Below are 19,020 nucleotides of genomic sequence, written 5' to 3' on the forward strand. Positions count from 1 at the left end.
GCCCTTAACAGTTAGTACTGTTGAATGTTATTCTGTGTGAAAATGTCACTTATACTATTCTGTTTTGCTCAAAATTATAAACAAAGTTTTAACTTTGAATGGCTAGGATTTGAATATATAACTTACTGATGCTTGATTAAATGTGCCTTCTGAATTATTGTTAATGCAGTACAAAGAACAAACGAACATCTATTACAACATGAAAGACAGTGTTACTGGGAAAAGCAGCAGGCAAGAGAACATACAAATAATCGTTTAGTTCAACGAGTTTTTGTCTCATCCAGAAATGTTTAAAATGGTATCAAGATCTCTAATGTATGCCACAATTGTTTTTATTTCTGATTCCCATGATACTTTGTATGCATAAGTGTATAAAAGATTCTATTTTGCACATACTTTTCTTAATTTTTTAAGAATCTGATTTAATGCAAGAATTCTACTGAATCAACTTTGTTAATGCCTTTGAGAATCCAAAAGACCAGAAATAGTTCTCCACAGTCTTTTCTGCCTAATATAGTAAAGAGTCAGGCCTATTTGGCACCAGAAGAGTTACATTTTACTCCATCACACAGATCTTTACCGAGGATGCAACATCTTCTTCTTTCGGCTGCTCCTGTTAGGGGTTGCCACAGTGGATCATCTTTTTCCATATCCTTCTGTCCTCTGCATCTTGCTCTGTTACACTCACCACCTACATATCCTCTCTCACCACATCCATAAACCTCCGCTTAGGCCTTCCTCTTTTCCTTTTTCCTGGCAGTTCTATCCTTAACATCCTTCTCCTAATATGCTCATCATCTCTCCTCCTCTAATGTCTTTATTTCTAAACCTATCCATCCTCTTCACACCCAGTGCAAATCTTAGCATCTTTAACTCTGCCACCTCCAGCTCTGTCTCCTGCTTTTTGGTCAGTGCCACCGTCTCCAACCCATATAACATAGCTGGTCTCATTACTGTCCTGTAGATCTTCCCTTTCACTCTTGATGATTCCCGTCTGTCACAAATCACTCCTGACACTCTTCTCCACCCATTCCACCCTGCCTGCACTCTCTTTTCCACCTGTCTTCCACAATCCCCATTATTCTGTACTGTTGATCCCAAGTATTTAAACTCATCCACCTTTGCCAACTCTACAAGGGCAATAAATTGACCAACACTTAGCTGTATTTTCCAGAACACATTACATAATTCTTTGATATGATTCATAATGGCATAAAATCTACTGACCACAAATTGGGATAAAATCTACATTGTGAATTATCACCCAAGACTACATCTTGTGTAGTCATGAAAGCCTGACTGGGATGTAAATAAGCAAATAAACAAAAAAATCATTAAAGGCCAACGGGGAAAAGATTATTTGGAAAGAACAAAAAAAATGAGCAGTCACGTCTCTTTTGACTATCACCAATTACTGTATATCATTTAAAGTTATCAATATGTTAGTGGATAAATTTGTGATCCCAAGTATTTAAACTCATCCACCTTTGCCAACTCTACAAGGGCAATAAATTGACCAACACTTAGCTGTATTTTCCAGAACACATTACATAATTCTTATGTTAGTGGATAAATTTGTAAAGCGCAGGTCTCTAGTCTTCTGCTACAAACACATTCATTAAGCCTAGAAATAATGTATTCCAAATGCACAATGAAACTAAAAAAATTAAAATGATCAGTTTTCCTATTACGATTTTGAGAAATATGGATGGATGGATACATAATGATCCAGCAGCAACTGGCTTAGTTGGAACAACAATCCAGCGGTGAGCATTCACAATCACAATCGCACATTCATGCAGAGGCAATTAGAGTTTACAGCTAACCTGACAGCATGAGTTTGGACTCTGGAAGGAAAACCAAGCTCAGGAGAAGCCCTGTGTGAACATGTGGATACATGTTTTAAAAAAAAAAAAACAGTGACTGGCATTAATCTGTAGTTTGGGTACGGTGTATACAAACGCATGGATATATATCACACACAGAATCAAGCACCTGCAGAAGCAAACCTACTTGTAATGAAGTGTTCATGTGCTTTTAAAATTAAGCAACTTTAATATACAACACTGCATACATTAGTAGAAAATATTAATTAGTCCCAAGATGGGCTGGAAAAATGTACTGTGCTGTAATTGATATTATACTATGCGGAACAAATGAATAAAAACATATTTAAATTTTAAGCACCAATAATTCACAGTTCCACTCAGGAATTATAGTTAACAAAGAAAATGGCACTGCTACACATGATCTCCTGTCACATTACATTTTTTATTGACAAATTTAGGATAAAATATTTAGTGATCCATGTGCCATACCTTGGGATTAATAAAGTATCTATCTATCTATCTATCTATCTATCTATCTATCTATCTATCTATCTATCTATCTATCTATCTATCTATCTATCTACCTGCCGAGGGTCTAAGGGAGCTTGGGGTCTATGACAAAATTTAGAGAAAGAACAATGAAAATCACTTGGTATAAGATATAGGTTCTATTCACTCATACACACTAACAAACCAGGGTTACATCCATAAGTCAATCCCTGGAATGAAACCATATACAAATGGCTGCAAGGAGGCAAAGATAATTTAATTTAAAAATGTAACAAAAAAAAACTGTATTGAGCCCAGTCTGTACCTATTTCTGTTTAAATTCTAGGAATGCCTATGAAAAGCCAAACCATCTTTCATTTCTTTAAAATTGAATTTTACTTTTGTTACTCTATATTAATATTATTCATTTACAGTACAGGTTTGCTGGGGGCAATGGGTAGCATGCCAATTAATTTTAGGGGATGTTCTCATCAGGCCAATCAAGAGTCAACAGTCAACCTAACCTGCACATCTTTTTGATGTAGTATGTCAGGAAACCTCTAATGCATAATTTTAAACTTAAATAACAAAGAAGATGCCCACATCTACATAACTGCAGCAAAAAAAAAAAACTGACTTTCAAATGGAATTCATTTTGTGCTATTTTGTATTAATGCTGACATATACCACAGAAAAATTAATAGAAAAGTCCACTCGCCACTGCATGATGTACAAGGAGCACATCTGGATGATGTACTAATGCAGATATCTATTTTCATTGTTTTTGTTGAATTATTTCTGAAGCATGTTTGGGAAATGCAGGTTTATTAAACTCTTGTTTACTGCTCATTCTTTCAAACAGATATTGTAGACAAAAATTGACAGTCATCAACTAAATTTTAAAATCCAGTGAATCTCCCATTGAGATATTTCAGACACCTGTTGGAACAATTGACACAAGGAGAAGTATTTGTTTTTTATTTCACAGAAAACAACTGTTGCATTCCATATCAGAAAACCACACAATAAAAGTATAAAATAAAGACCTTTTTTCTTCTAAATGTCAAATGTATGCAGAATAACTGTGGGAATAACATAATTTTGCAACTGTTAATTGAATATGCTTTGCTGCCTCATTCAGGCCCCTTGGGCCCATAACAAGTAATACTCAACCAGAAAAGATTTGGTAGGTTTGGATGCTATCCTTCTTAATTCACTTTAATGTGCTGGTGATGATGAGATTTAATTTAGCAATGTGACTCAATAAAATTTTACACTTGTAGGGTCAATGGCCTGAAAATTTAATCCTGTGCACTTAATTGCATTAGTCTCTGGGCATAAATCAATAAATCTATTATTTAGAAAACAAAAATAATTCCTACAAATAAAAAAGTAAAGTAAAGGTTGAACTAAATATTTCAGACATAAATAAATGTAAAACTAAATTCTATTTTTTTTTTTTTTGTAACAGAAATTGTGTTTTTTTGTTTGCATTTTAGCTACCTAAAGGAAATCATCAATAGAGACATCAAAGCAATGATTTGCTCTGTGAAAGGAAAAAGAACTATTGTCTTTCTGAATGATCTACAAAGAATGGTAAAACAATACTCACTCTGACTACAGACAAACAGAATAATCAATGGACATGAAAGTTTTAAAGGTAAAGCTGCAATGGGTTCCACCTGGTTGAAACTGGAAAAGCATGTAAAGACAATGCTCTTTGACATACTGTTAATCAAACAAAGATGATACATACTCCACTGTGCTGTAAAATTTCTTTAAATCAATAACTCTGAAATCAATTCTTAACAACTCATTCTGCAAGGTGTTTTAAAACATGTCCTAATTAACTAATTCACAATACCCACTCCATGACTTAAACAAAAGCTTACAATATGAAGTGAGGCATGAAATGACCATGTGGAGAGCACGGTAGAAAAATTAAGTCTGTGGTAACAACAGTAATACACTATAGATTATTGTTGTGATGGTGAATATTGTGGTGAATAAGGTTCAAATACCCTAAATAAAATAGTGATATTTATATTATTTTTCCTTGCTAGTACCTTCATCACAGTTTTCTCCCTTGTAACCAGCATTACAGATGCAGGACCCCATGATACAGGTTCCATGTCCACCACACAGCATATCAAGGCACTGTGTACTTGGCACATCACACTCCGTTCCTTTCCAGCCACTAAAACATTGGCAGCGTCCCTTGGAGTATTGCCCATTTCCACTGCACAGCACAGGACATGCAACTAAGCAGAAGACAAGCAAAAATTGATAAAAGTTAAAAGTTAAAAATAGAGAGGCATAAGTGAACATAACGGCAGATTAACTACATCAATTTCATATATCAAATAAAGAAAGACAAAAAAAGCCATTTATCAATTTGAAAATTAAATAAGACATATCTGAGTACTTTACATTAGAGTCATATTTATAGGGGAATTTATTTCAACACCTGATTAATGACTTGTTTAGGTTCAATTTTACACAACACAGATATACTACACTGTCACTTCTACTGCTACTGATCTTATCTGGACAGTAAAGAAACCCTCTCTTCACATACCTCTTGAACAATCAGGGGCTAGAAACCCAGGAAAACAGTGACATGTTCCAGAATTACACTCTCCATTTCCATGGCAGTTTCGAGGACACTCCATTACTGATTCTATAGAAAAAGTAAAACAAAGCATTTGAGTTAATTTCTGAGCTCAGGCATTTTATTCAATGATTAACAAAGCTAAATACATGAAATTTATCCATTATGATTATGCAACTTGAGTTGTATAAAAAACAAATCTAATCAGAAGTGAACAGAGACGCTTTCAGCTTTAATTTTCATGGTCACAGTTAAATACCAGGTTCAAATTCTACCTATACTATGCAACACAGCCAATAACAGTTCAGTTCTGGGAGAAAAAAAAAATACATGGATAATCAAAAATTCTAATAGTGACAAAACAGTTACACTGTTTTGCTATGGGCTGCACCTCTAACAAAAGAAATTTATCAGCTTAGCTACACTTTTGTGTGACAGTTTTCTCTTAATATGTGCATTCAGTGACCACTGAGATGTTTAATGTAAGCCACGAGAGACTGATGCCATAAGGAAACAATGCAATAGTACAACTAATCATGAGTAAGGACTGGCCCTTTCCTATAATGTTCTGATGAAGAGGAGAAAGCACAGAAAAACAAAGGAAAATGAAAAGAGGATATAGTTATGGTGACCAGAAATAACATTTGCAGAGAATTCCTTTTATTAGATTCATTATCTGTGTCTTTTCTTTTTAGCCTGTATTTAAGATATAACCCATTTCTCACTGCTGGTATTTAGGCATACATTGCATCATCTAAGTTTTTTTTTAATGCAGAGTAAGTTGCTTACTTTATACCAGTGCTCTGTGTTTAATCATTATTTAAAATTATTGCTATTTAGAACATCAATGACCTATCCAAACAGATGCCCTATAATTGGCAAAGCTTACTCTTAGATGAACATTGCTTTAAAAATGTGTATGAAAAAATGCTTAATATGAAATGTATTACTGTCAGATAGAAAATGACAAGCACAGCACACCCAGCTAAGAATAATTTTTAACTTCTGCTTTTCTGAATTAGAGTTCAGCTTTCAGAAATGATGCGGACTGGTTTAAATATAGAATTGTACATTGTGGTTGGTGGTTTAAATCATTTGAGGAGGCTTTCTTCCTTTTTTCCTCTCATTTTTGATCTATAATATAGCAACAATGTAACCTATATGATATGAATGGATGTGCACCCTAGTTAATTGTAGCTTAAGTATGTATAAGCAGCATCAACATTGCTTTTAAATGAATGTACATTCTATTATTAGCCTTAGAGCATAAAGTTTTAAAATATGAAAAAATGAATCACATGTATAAGTCATTACAAGCCACCAGACTGAGCATCAGTCCTTCCCCCTCCAACAAAGCCAAACAAGCATGAAATCTTCCTGCCTCCCTTTAAAAAAAACCAAGGCCTTACCCACCGTATGCCCCCCAACCCTCTTGCCTCATTGGTTCCATGATGATGTGGTCAACCTCCATCCATCCATCCATCCATCCATTTTCCAACCCGCTGAATCCGAACACAGGGTCACGGGGGTCTGCTGGAGCCAATCCCAGCCAACACAGGGCACAAGGCAGGGAACCAATCCCGGGCAGGGTGCCAACCCACCGCAGGACACACACAAACACACCCACACACCAAGCACACACTAGGGCCAATTTAGAATCACCAATCCACCTGACCTGCATGTCTTTGGACTGTGGGAGGAAACCGGAGCGCCCGGAGGAAACCCACGCAGACACTACAGATAGCTATATAACTTGTAACTGCTGGAGTATATTTTAATGCCCTGTAAACATGCATAAATTGTTTTGCTTATATTTTTGGATTGCTAGGCATCAAAGGCTAAACATTGAAACTTGGGAGAAGTGTACTGGATATTGAAATATGGTAAAGCAATGATGCAAGTATTATTAGACGAGTGTTAGCATGTGAGCTAGCCTAAAAAACTGCCATTTGGGTACTTAAATATGCAGTCCAAGATATAATGTAATGAAAACTAGAAAAAAAGTTATCAAGAACTTAAAATACTGATGTTGTTAATTACTAGTGTTAATTGGCAAAATTTTCCAAAACATTTTTTTGCAGCAAATATGCTATGTTCGTCATTGACAATGTTTGCTGAATACTTTCCTTGAAATTTACTGTGCAAGTGCCTGAGATGAATATTTTTTCCATGCTCCCTAAAATGTTTTGTAAGGCTAGTGTGACATCACAGAGTCATAGCAGCCACACACACAACTTTCACGCACAACTATTTTTAAAAAATTGCCAGTGTGATTATTGTTGGGTCCCAAGCTCACAAGGGAAAAAAAGAAGCAGTTTCATCTTCACAGTGCAGCTTCGGGGCATGACCAATGTGAGCCCCAAGATTGGAACTCTGTGAGTGCAATGATCTATATTTTATTTACTTATATCTAGTTTGAGGCTGTTTGTTGAATTTTGTTTGTGGTATTCGTTCCATTTGCATCTTTTGTTGTTTGAGGCATAGTGGTGCAGTGGTTAGCACTGCTGCCTCACAGCTCATATCACATATTTAGATACACTATTCGTTCCAGCATAGTTGGCACTTTTTTCCCTAGCCATCAGGGACACTTAAAAGACCACTGCACCATTATAATTCCTCTCAAAACTAGGTACATTCATCCTTCCCCATTAAGTTCAATGCATTTTGTGAAGTTTGGTGAAGGTCACAAACATTTCCTATTATTCTGTCAAACTTGAGTTTAAGAAAATTCAGTATGGTTTACTCATTACTACTAATCACCAGTTTTTTCTCAAAACTAATATTTTTACATAAATAATTTAGTGATAGTTAATGGACCATTGAAAATCAAATGTTTACTGGAATTTGACAAAGGTCTTGAACCAGCTGCCTAATTAGAAAATTAAACCAAATTATTATCTGTATATGTTTTTGGGGCTCAAGGTAAAATTCTGATTAAATAAATAAACAAAGCCAATATCGTGTAGTTTAAGTCATAATACAAAATAGCTCTAATCGTATATATCAAGTATGTCTATATTGGCACTACTGACAAATGTTCACCTTTGTATAATTAAAATAATAGTAATAATAATAATAATAACGACCTGAAATACAGTTATATTTTCCTCTATTATACTTTTAAATCTGGCATATGATATGTACATGATTCACTTCTACAGGATGGCACTACAGTAGAATTACTCCAGCTGGCAGCCCAAGATAATGGATGTGCATTATGCTCATTCATGAATGTTGCATGGAGGTTTTCCTGCTGATGATCATGGTGTCAGCAAGTGGAATTTTGTGTTTAATGTGCCTGCGGCTGTGTAAGTTTTCATCTTTGCTTCTAGCTGCACAGTGCTGATGAAGATTAAACTTTCATAAGGACTGGCACTAAATTTCCCTACTTTTGTTAGTGCAAAATAAATTCATTTACATTAATTCAGCTCCATTCATTTTGATATAGAGTTCTTGCCTTTGCAAGCCCAAGGCACAGCACACATCTACACTTGCAGTTTAAATATATATTGGGCAACTGGTTTTACAGAATTAAAAAAAAGAATTCAAACTGTTTCCTAGCATCTTTAACAAGATGTCTTCATAATGTGGCTGAATGTCATAACCTCAAAACAAAAATGCACACCACATGTTTAGTTACTACATTTGAGTATGAGCTTCTCATTGTTTGCCATGAACTTCTATTGATAACTTTGCATCACTAGAGATAAGGGGAGATACTAAGTTAGCAGGTGGAAGAGATATGTGTAGTGTTTCAATTAGACTGGATAAACCTTTGCAGGTTGTTTCTCAATATTGTGTACATTTTTTAAAGAAAATAACATGAAAGGTAAAACGCAACCCTGTGTTTCTTAAGATCCTGAATATTTTTCAGCAACTATTCACAATTTCGTATATATAATATCTGTATAAAGAAATCACACAAGTCATTTGGACAGAAGGTTATTGAGTTTGATGAAATCAGGAAAGAGAGAGGTTGTTGAAATTCACACTATGCAATCTCACTGACAGTCATCTTCCTACTACAGACAAGACAGTAATCTTGTTTCATTCATGGTCTGTTAGGAGTTTGTAGGTTCTTCCTAATCATTGAGGTTTCTTTCCAAATCCCAAAGAAATCCTGTGTACAGATGTTACATTGATTGAGTGTACTCTTGCCACTAAGGCATGTTACTTTTATTAAAGCTGCTTATGACATGAGACAAACTGGGTAGGATATGTGTGCATTTTCTTTTTTAATCATTCATTTTCTTTTCAGTTTCTCAGACCAAACACAAAATGTTTCTATTCACATTAGACTGGGGAAGAAGAGAAAATGCTGTTCACTGGACAGAATCCAAAAATGTATATATTATCTTTTTAGTGAATATTACTGAGATTAAAAAGCTGACGGATATTTAGAATGTATGTTCTTTCTGGGAAATGAAAGGCTTCCAAGGTATCAAATTAAAATTAAGACTGCAGACAAATGTTCCTATTATACACCCTTTTAAAATTTTCTAAAATGTGGTTGTGTGAGTGTGAGAGAACTAACACCCCAACCTAAGTATCCTCTCACCTCGTTACCAAAGTTGTCAATAAAGGCACTGGCTCTCCAGTTTCCTGAACTGAGTATGTTAGACCATGTAAAGATGAGAACTTTTAATAAACAGAAAAGACACTATAAACTAAACTATTCACACAGAGATGTATTCACTGACATATGTTAGATTCCTGGATTTCTTAATAGTAATAATTAATTTAATGTAAGTCAATGTAAAGTATTGCATTTAGGAAGTAAAAATGTTAGGTGTGAATGCACAATGGGAAATTTTAAAACAATTGAAAGTAGACATTATGTGAAGAATTCAGGAGTTGTAGTGGACTTGTCACTATCAACTTCTAGAGTGTGTTCAGCACGATGTGAAGAGTACAGGTCCAAGGAGGTTATACTGAAGCTTTGTAATACATTGGTTAGACCTCACCTACAGTTTTGGTCTCCAGGCTACAAAAAGGACATAGCAGTGCTGGAAAAAGTTCAGAGAAGAGCAATTAGGTTGATTCCAGGGCTACAAGGGATTGAATTATGAGAAAAAATTAAAAGAGCTGAGCCTTTAAAGTTTAAGCAAAAGAAGATTAAGACGAGAGGAAATTGAAGTGTTAAAAATATGAAGAGAATTAGTACAGTGGAATAAGACTGTTACTTTAAATTGAGCTCATCAAGAACATGGGGACAAAGGTGACAACTTTTTAGGAGTAAATTTCACTCAAACATTAGGAAGTTTTTCATTACACATGGAACCACAGACGCATGTAATGAGTTACCAAGTTGTGTGGTCGACAGTAGGACTCTAGGGACTTTCAGAACTAGACTTGATGTAATTTTAGAAGAACTAAGCAGATAGGACCTGCAAGTTTTTGTTAAAGCAATAGCCTCAATCCACTGTACTAAGTCCCTTCATAATTTTACACACTTCAGTCATGTCTCCCATCACTTTTAATCGTTCCTCATAATTCAACCCCTGTAACCCTGGAACATGCCTAGTCATTTTCTCTGGACTTTATTCCAGTGCAGCTATGTCCTTTTTATAGCCTGGAGACCAAAACTGCACATAGTGCTCCAGAGGAGGCCTCAGCAGTTCGTTATAAAGCTTCAGCATAACCTCCTTGTATTTGTACTCCACACACCGTGCTATATAACCTAAAATTACATTAGCCTTCTTAATGGCTTTTGAACACTGTAATATGTTAAAAATATTTAACAGTATTTTAGCAAAAAATCACATTTTACTTGTTTTGACCAAATGACTGGATAACAGGCATGTAGATTATGCAATGTAATATGAGATATACATTTTTTTATTCTACCAACATTTTTTTACATTGTTTGCTGTTATACAGCACTAGTCAGTATTGACTTCTGTTATGTCATAAAATTCTTTCTATTTTGTGTGAAAACATAAGACTAATTTTTTTTCAGCCATCACTATAAAGTACATGGGATAAGTAACATATCAAAAAATATATTATTGTTTTGGGTGGAGTTTTCTTGTAATATCTAACTGCCCTAGATCCCCTGCCTTCCAGTGCATCCTTAGACCTTGTACTATAGTGCAGGCTAATGCTCAGCATTATGGAGACGAAAATGACAAAAGAAAGGTCTGTCAATGGTGATGTCAATGTTTTCCGTCTGTTCCAAGGCCATGTGATGACGATGATAAAAATAATAATAATAATAATAAATAATAGAAGAAGAAGAAGAAATATCTGTCTTAAATGTAATATGTACACTGAATTAGTATTGTGTCTAATTCTGGATGACAAAAGTAAAAAAAAAAAAATAATTTAAGCACTATAGACACAGATGCAAAGTACATATTTTATGTAGTTTCCTATAAACTAACATATTGAGATCAAGCATTGTAGATTATTTAGTCAAGCTACAACTAAAAATGAGTCGACAAAGACATGGGCCTGCCAAGCAGCAGGTGGACTTATTGAAGTCTCTGCCAGAAAATTAATCTGGAGATGATTATGTAGTTGGCATAGGAAGTGACTCTGATAAATTGTAGATTAGCAAAAAATAAAGAGATCCAACAATACAAATTGAGATGCCAAGCAATATCACTGTGAGGTGCTGGATCCCTGTTTGCAAGTAAATGAGCTGCTTAGCAGAATACTCCAGAAGAAGAGCGGAGAGCTCTCTAGAGTAATAATAAAATGCATATCTTTCTACTAAAAGGCACCTATGGTTTTCAATGATTAAGTTCTTGAAATATAGTTTAACAGCATCCATCAAAATTAAACTAAATATTGCTAAAAAGGCAACAGATACAGCACACACAAAATAGCAACGGAGTCTACTTTTTAAAAGCCTTGTGAAATGCAAAATATGAAAACTGGTACATAAAACAGACATTAATTAACTTAGTGATAATGAAATGTTTCAAGAACATGAGCTTTGTGTAAACTGTGGTCAAGTGTTCAATTCCAGGCATAAAATTAAATTTATTAACAATGGTCTGCTTACATAATAAATAAAATCACACAATAAGCAATATGAGACATTTTGACTTTCAGTTATTAACCAAAATGTTTTATCAAATCTACCTTTTTATTTGTAGAATACAGTGCATCCGGAAAGTATTCAAAGCGCATCACTTTTTCCACATTTTGTTATGTTACAGCCTTATTCCAAAATGGATTCTACACACAACACCCCATAATGACAACGTGGAAAAAGTTTACTTGAGATTTTTGCAAATTTATTAAAAATAAAAAAATCGAGAAAGCACATGTAAATAAGTATTCACAGCCTTTGCCATGAAGCTCAAAATTGAGCTTGGGTGCTTCCTGTTTCCCCTGATCATCCTTGAGATGTTTCTGCAGCTTAATTGGAGTCCACCTGTGGTAAATTCAGTTGATTGGACATGATTTGGAAAGGCACACACCTGTCTATATAAGGTCCCACAGTTGACAGTTCATGTCAGAGAACAAACCAAGCATGAAGTCAAAGGAATTGTCTGTAGACCTCCGAGACAGGATTGTCTCGAGGCACAAATCTGGGGAAGGTTACAGAAAAATTTCTGCTGCTTTGAAGGTCCCAATCAGCACAGTGGCCTCCATCATCCATAAATGGAAGAAGTTCGAAACCACCAGGACTCTTCCTAGAGCTGGTCGGCCATCTAAACTGAACGATCGGGGGAGAAGGGCCTTAGTCAGGGAGGTGACCAAGAACCCGATGGTCACTCTGTCAGAGCTCCAGAGGTCCTCTGTGGAGAGAGGAGAACCTTCCAGAAGGACAACCATCTCTGCAGCAATCCACCAATCAGGCCTGTATGGTAGAGTGGCCTGACGGAAGCCACTCCTTAGTAAAAGGCACATGGCAGCCCGTCTGGAGTTTGCCAAAAGGCACCTGAAGGACTCTCAGACCATGAGAAACAAAATTCTCTGGTCTGATGAGACAAAGATTGAACTCTTTGGCGTGAATGCCAGGCGTCACGTTTGAAAGAAACCTGGCACCATCCCTACAGTGAAGCATGGTGGTGGCAGCATCATGCTATGGGGATGTTTTTCAGCAGCAGGAACTGGGAGACTAGTCAGGATAAAGGGAAAGATGACTGCAGCAATGTACAGAGACATCCTGGATGAAAACCTGCTCCTGCTCTTGATCTTAGACTGGGGCGACGGTTCATCTTTCAGCAGGACAACGACCCTAAGCACACAGCCAAGATATCAAAGGAGTGGCTTCAGGACAACTCTGTGAATGTCCTTGAGTGGCCCAGCCAGAGCCCAGACTTGAATCCGATTGAACATCTCTGGAGAGATCTTAAAATGGCTGTGCACCGACGCTTCCCATCCAACCTGATGGAGCATGAGAGGTGCTGCAAAGATGAATGGGCCAAACTGGCCAAGGACAGGTGTGCCAAGCTTGTGGCATCATATTCAAAAAGACTTGAGGCTGTAATTGCTGCCAAAGGTGCATCGACAAAGTACATGTGATTTCTCAGTTTTTTTATTTTTAATAAATTTGCAAAAACCTCAAGTAAACTTTTTTCACGTTGTCATTATGGGGTGTTGTGTGTAGAATTCTGAGGAAAAAAAATGAATTTAATCCATTTTGGAATAAGGCTGTAACATAACAACATGTGGAAAAAGTGACGCACTGTGAATACTTTCCGGATGCACTGCACATTGATAAAATATGCTTTTGCCTGAACCAGCCAATACATTTGCATATACTGTGCTACTGTATAAATATCTGTCCATTTTCAAACCCACTTACTGCAATACATTTCAGGGTCACAATTTGATCACTGGACACAGTATGGCAGGAATCAGCCTGGACAGGGTGCAATGCATCATCCACGTACACATTTCACAAAAGGCTTACCTAATGTGGTAACTAATGTGACTGTGGAGAGGATGCTGGCGCATGCATGTTGCTTCCGCTCTTCCCTGTCATCAACACTTTTCGTTAAAATTTGCGTTGAACCTAAACTTTTTGCAATTGTTTACTTTCTTTTTATTGTATGTATAGTTCATGGATGCAATTGACTCGAACTGTGTTGATTTGGATTTACTTTTATGGACTTTGCCTTGATTGGGTTTGCAGCCTCGGGGACAACCAAATCTTTATGTGGCACACTGGACACGCCCTATGGACATTTCTTTGCACCATGACAATCTATGAAATGGTCTGTCTGCTTGATTACATTTTATACACTGGATTGCTCTCGATTCCTTCTATACGTGCTTAATGACTAAGAAATGATCTGAGGTTTACACCCAGCTGGATGCGGCTATGGGCGATCCCGCCTGTAATACCCAGCGTTACATGTATGTGGCTGTATGTTGGAACCTCCAAATTTTGGTATCTTCATGTGCATTTTGTAATATCTCCTACTATGCTTTTTCTGCTGCTTGCCACTCATCTGTGTCACCCGATCCTCCCGTCTCACCTTCTCCGCTGTGTTGCTTCTCTGCTACTATCAGATAGTATTGCTCTCTACTATGATAAAATTCTCTTATGACAAACCCCTTCATATTAAACAGTTTGTCCAGAATAAATGGTCAGACTGGAATGTCCTAAAAGACAATGGTATTGAGCGGTGCCCAAAATATTTACATCGCGGGTCAGGTCGCTGCCATAGCCAGGCTGCGAATGAAAAGTTCACCGGCAGCATTTGCTCAGGAATATGCTGTCCTACTCACAGCTTTGGAAATAGGAGTGTCAGTGTGCCAAACCTGCAATATGTTAAAATAAACTCTAGTCATGGGTCTGCGCACAACGAATCCACATCGGCTAATATTGCACTGTTTAACTCAAGATCTCTTAATGGCAAAGCACTGGTGCTATTAGAATTCATTACAGACTCAAACCTTGACTTGCTATGCTTAACAGAAACTTGGCAAAAACCAAATGATTTTACATCTGTCACGGAGGTGACCCCACCAGGATACATTCACTTCACGAAGCCTCACAGCTCAAGACAAGGTGGAAGAGTCGCAGTAATTGCTAAATCGAACTTAAACATCAAAAGAATCCTCATTGACGATCCATTGTCTTTCGAGTGTCTGGCTCTTAAGCTAATAACAAAATCTGGTCCTGTCTCACTTATTGTTGTCTATCGTCCCCCGAAATACAATGTGTCTTTTTTATCTGATCTGACTGAATTATTAACCCACTTAAGTTCAATTTCCCAGAGAGTCATTCTTTTTGGCGATTTCAACATCTATATTGACATTACTACATGTAAACTGAGAAATGAATTCCTATCCTTACTGGATTGTTTTGACTTGGTGCAGCATGTTGATTTTCTCACCCACTCTGATGGTCATATACTGGACCTTATCTGCACATCTGGATTATCTGTCTGCAACACTTATAGCAGTGAATTGGGGCTCTTTAACCATAAAGCAGTGCTTTTCACTGTCTCATTACCTCTCCCTCCTCTTACCTGTAAATGTCAAATTTCTTTCCGAAACCTAAAAAATATCTGTCCCTCTGTTCTTGCTGGATCCATTTCTGATCTTTTTCTGTCTTCACCTATTCCATCAACACTAGATAGTCTTGTTGACCACTATCAGTCTTTCATTCAACACTAGATAAAACAGCTCCTTTAAAACATAAGGAGGTTTCCTTTAAGCGTTCAGCTCCATGGTATAATTCAGAGCTACGATCTATGAAAGCAACTGGCCGACGCCTTGAGAGAATGTCACATAAGACTGGCTTCACTATTGACATCCAGGCTTTCTCTGACCACCAAAGAACTTACAGAGAAGCACTAACTGCAGCCAAGAACACACATCATGGCAGAATAACAGAAAGTGGCCATGAAAGCCCAAGAGTTTTGTTCTCTGTAGTTAATAAATTACTTCAACCTGCATCTGGCCCAATTACCTCCTCTACTGAAGTCTGTGAAAAATTCCTCCACTTTTTCCGCAATAAAATTAAAGATCTAAATAATTCAACTAACATACATCCATCATCCATTTAGATCCTTCCCTGTCTTCCCACTTCATCCAGCTCCTTTTCTAAATTTTCACCAGTCACATCGGCATTTGTTAATGACCTGCTTTGTAAGATGAGGCCAACTACTTGTGTACTGGACCCCATCCCCACCACGCTTCTTAAATCCTGCCTTCATGCCATAATCCCAACTGTTACAACAATAATCAATACATCCCACGACACTGGGTTTGTGCCAGCCACTTTTAAAATTGCTTCTGTAACCCCCATGTTAAAAAAAAGTCTGGTCTTGATGCTGACAATCTTAACAATTTTTGGCCTATTTCCCACTTACCTTTTCTGTCAAAAGTTCTTGAGCTTGTTGTAGCCTCCCAGCTCACCAATTACTTAACCTCTAATAATTTGATGGAACTCTTTCAGTCTGGTTTCAGGGCGCAGCACAGCTGTGAAACTGCTCTTCTTCGGGTAACCAATGATTTGCATATGGCAGTAGACTCTGGACAAACCAGCATATTAATTCTGTTAGACCTCAGTGCAGCATTTGACACTGTCAGACATGACATTCTCCTGTCCAGAATGGAGAACATGTTGGGTATCTCTGGCACTGCCCTCCAGTGGTTCAAGTCCTAGCTGACTGATAGGCAAGAGTTTGTTAGTCTTGGCAACAGCAGATCCAGCTCAGCGCCAGTGACACAAGGAGTTCCTCAGTGCTCTGTCCTCGGCCTTCTTCTCTTCTGTATTTATATGCTTCCCCTTGGCAATATTATTCATAGCTATGGACTGGGTCATCATTTTTATGCAGATGACACTCAACTCTATTTCAATGTCAAAAGTGCAACTTCATCAGAGTTTTCTCAGCTCACAACTTGCCTTAGTGAAATTAAAACCTGGATGGAGCAGAACTCTTTAAAATTAAATTGCAACAAAACTGAACTCCTACAAATTGGCATGAAAGCACTACTTAAGAAAATGAGCTCCTTTTCAGTCACTTTTGACGGTGATCTCATCAGACCTTCTTCTGATGCAAGGAATATTGGTGTCATTTTTGATTCCTCCCTTTCTTATTCCGCCCACATAAACCACATTAAGAAACTTTCTTACTTTCACCTCCGTAACATATCCCGTGTTTGCTCATTCCTCTCCTTTTCTAACGCTGAGAAACTTGTCTGTGCTTTTATCACATCCCGCATCGATTATTGTAACTCACTGCTGGCAGGTGCCCCTTCTAATCTTATATCACAGCTCCAGTTGACTCAAAACTCTGCTGCAAGAGTCCTTACTCGAACCAGCAACAGTGAGCACATCACATCCATCCTGCTTCGCCTTCATTGGCTCCCTGTGTCTTACAGGATTGAATATAAAATTCTATTAATAACCTACAATGCTTTAAATGACCATGCACCGGACTACATCAGTGACCTTCTAAATCACTATGCTCCTGTTCGCATACTAAGGTCCTCTGATTCTAGTAATCTTATTGTGCCTCACACTAACCTGCACTCTATGGGTGACAGGGCAGCTCCATAGAACCAAGACTTTGGAATGACATCCCAAAATTAATTAGATCAGCTGACTCCATTCATTCTTTTAAAAAACAACTTAAAACTCATCTATTTAGGAAGGCTTTTAACTTAACTTATCATTCTTTCCTTTCTTTCAGTATACTTCTCTGTCCAGGTGCTCAGGATAATTTGTGTGTTTGTTATATCACAAATTAGGTTATTTGTTAGGTTTTTCTTTTAATATTGAATTTAGTATTTTACTCTGGTTTATTGTTTTTTATTCTATTTAATGGTTTGTTATCTGTTTCATTGTTCTATTCAGGAAAACATTTGTATCCAATGTTACATATACCCTACTTTTTTTCTAAGACTCTGTGAAGCACTTTGAGCAAGGGAAAGGTGCTATATAAATAAAATGTATTATTATTATTATTATTAATAAGCTACTTAAAATAATGTTGCTCTACACTGAATTTCTTTAGGTTTAGCATTGCAGAATGCCTTTAAAAGCTAGTGATCCTCTGAGAAAACAATCTGACACCTTGTGTTGTCAGATTTAACTTTGGCCTTTGCCCCAATTTAAGAAAAATAGAAGGATCATCTGTAGTTTGCTTAACAGACACATTTAAGTGTGGAGGATGAAATGAAATGTCCTGGCTCCCTTCCTGTTTACCATCTACACAACAGACTTCCATCACAATACCAATGCTTGCCAGCTACAGAAATGTTCGGAGGATTAATCCATAATAGGCTGCATTGATAATGGAGATGAGTCAGAGTATAGGAAGGTTGTGGAAGACTTTGTCTTGTGGTGCAGGGACAACAACTTGCATCTCAACACTGGCAAGACAAAGGAGCTGGTGGTGGACTTCTGGCGTGCCAAGAAGCCTCAAAGACCATTCACCAATCAGGATGAGGGTGTCAAAGTGGTGCAGAAGTACAAGTGCCTGGGGGTTCACATGAACAACGAACTGGACTGGTCTGACAACACAGTGGTGCTGTACAAAAAGGGGCAGAGCAGACTGTACTTCCTAAGGAGACGGTGGTCTTTTGATGTATGCAACAACCTACTGGAAATGCTCTACCAGTCCATAGTAGCCAGTGTGGTGTTCTAAGCTGCAGTCTCCTGTGGAACCAACCTGAGCTCAAAAGAAGCACAATGCCTGAACAAACTTATCAGGAAAGCCTAGGCCATCACAGGGCGAACCCTGGACACACTGGGAGCTTTTGGCAAATGAGGATGATGGCAAAATTGGATGTCATCATAATTCCCCCACATCCTTTTAAGGAAGTGCTCTCTTGGTGCACTTTTAGCCACAGGCTCATTCACCCACAGAGCACTAAGGTATTCGTTAAGTTTATTTATTTATTTACTTATCGATTGTTTGACTGGATGCATTCTCTGTCTTGTGACACTATCCTTGTTTTTTATGTTTGTGCTGCTGTATGCATCTTAATTTTCCCATGAGATTAATAAAGTTTATCTAATATAATGTACGAAAGTATGCATGCATTTTACTTTATGGTATTTTAGTTTACTTTCAGGATAACTGTTATATGCTGAAGTACTTTTCCAACCTTGTCATACTAATGACTTTGCAGCAAATGTATTTTTCATCCAATATTTTATTAAGCATT

The 19,020-nt window shown here is 37.2% G+C and overlaps 1 protein-coding gene across 15 annotated transcripts in view; it reads right to left on the reverse strand.

Moving 5' to 3' along the window:
- Positions 1–19,020, reverse strand: part of LOC114651997 (teneurin-3) — an 898,351-nt gene that overhangs the window by 139,878 nt on the left and 739,453 nt on the right. For all 15 annotated transcript variants that reach the window (XM_028802134.2, XM_051927721.1, XM_051927718.1 and 12 more), the window contains 2 exons: positions 4,897–4,998; positions 4,385–4,579 (listed from right to left, as the gene is read on the reverse strand). In XM_028802134.2, coding sequence (XP_028657967.1) covers positions 4,385–4,579; positions 4,897–4,998 — 297 coding nt within the window. The remainder of the gene's footprint in view (positions 1–4,384; positions 4,580–4,896; positions 4,999–19,020) is intronic.

This window comes from Erpetoichthys calabaricus, chromosome 5 (assembly GCF_900747795.2).
Source record: "Erpetoichthys calabaricus chromosome 5, fErpCal1.3, whole genome shotgun sequence".
Classification (NCBI taxonomy): Eukaryota; Metazoa; Chordata; class Cladistia; order Polypteriformes; family Polypteridae; genus Erpetoichthys; species Erpetoichthys calabaricus.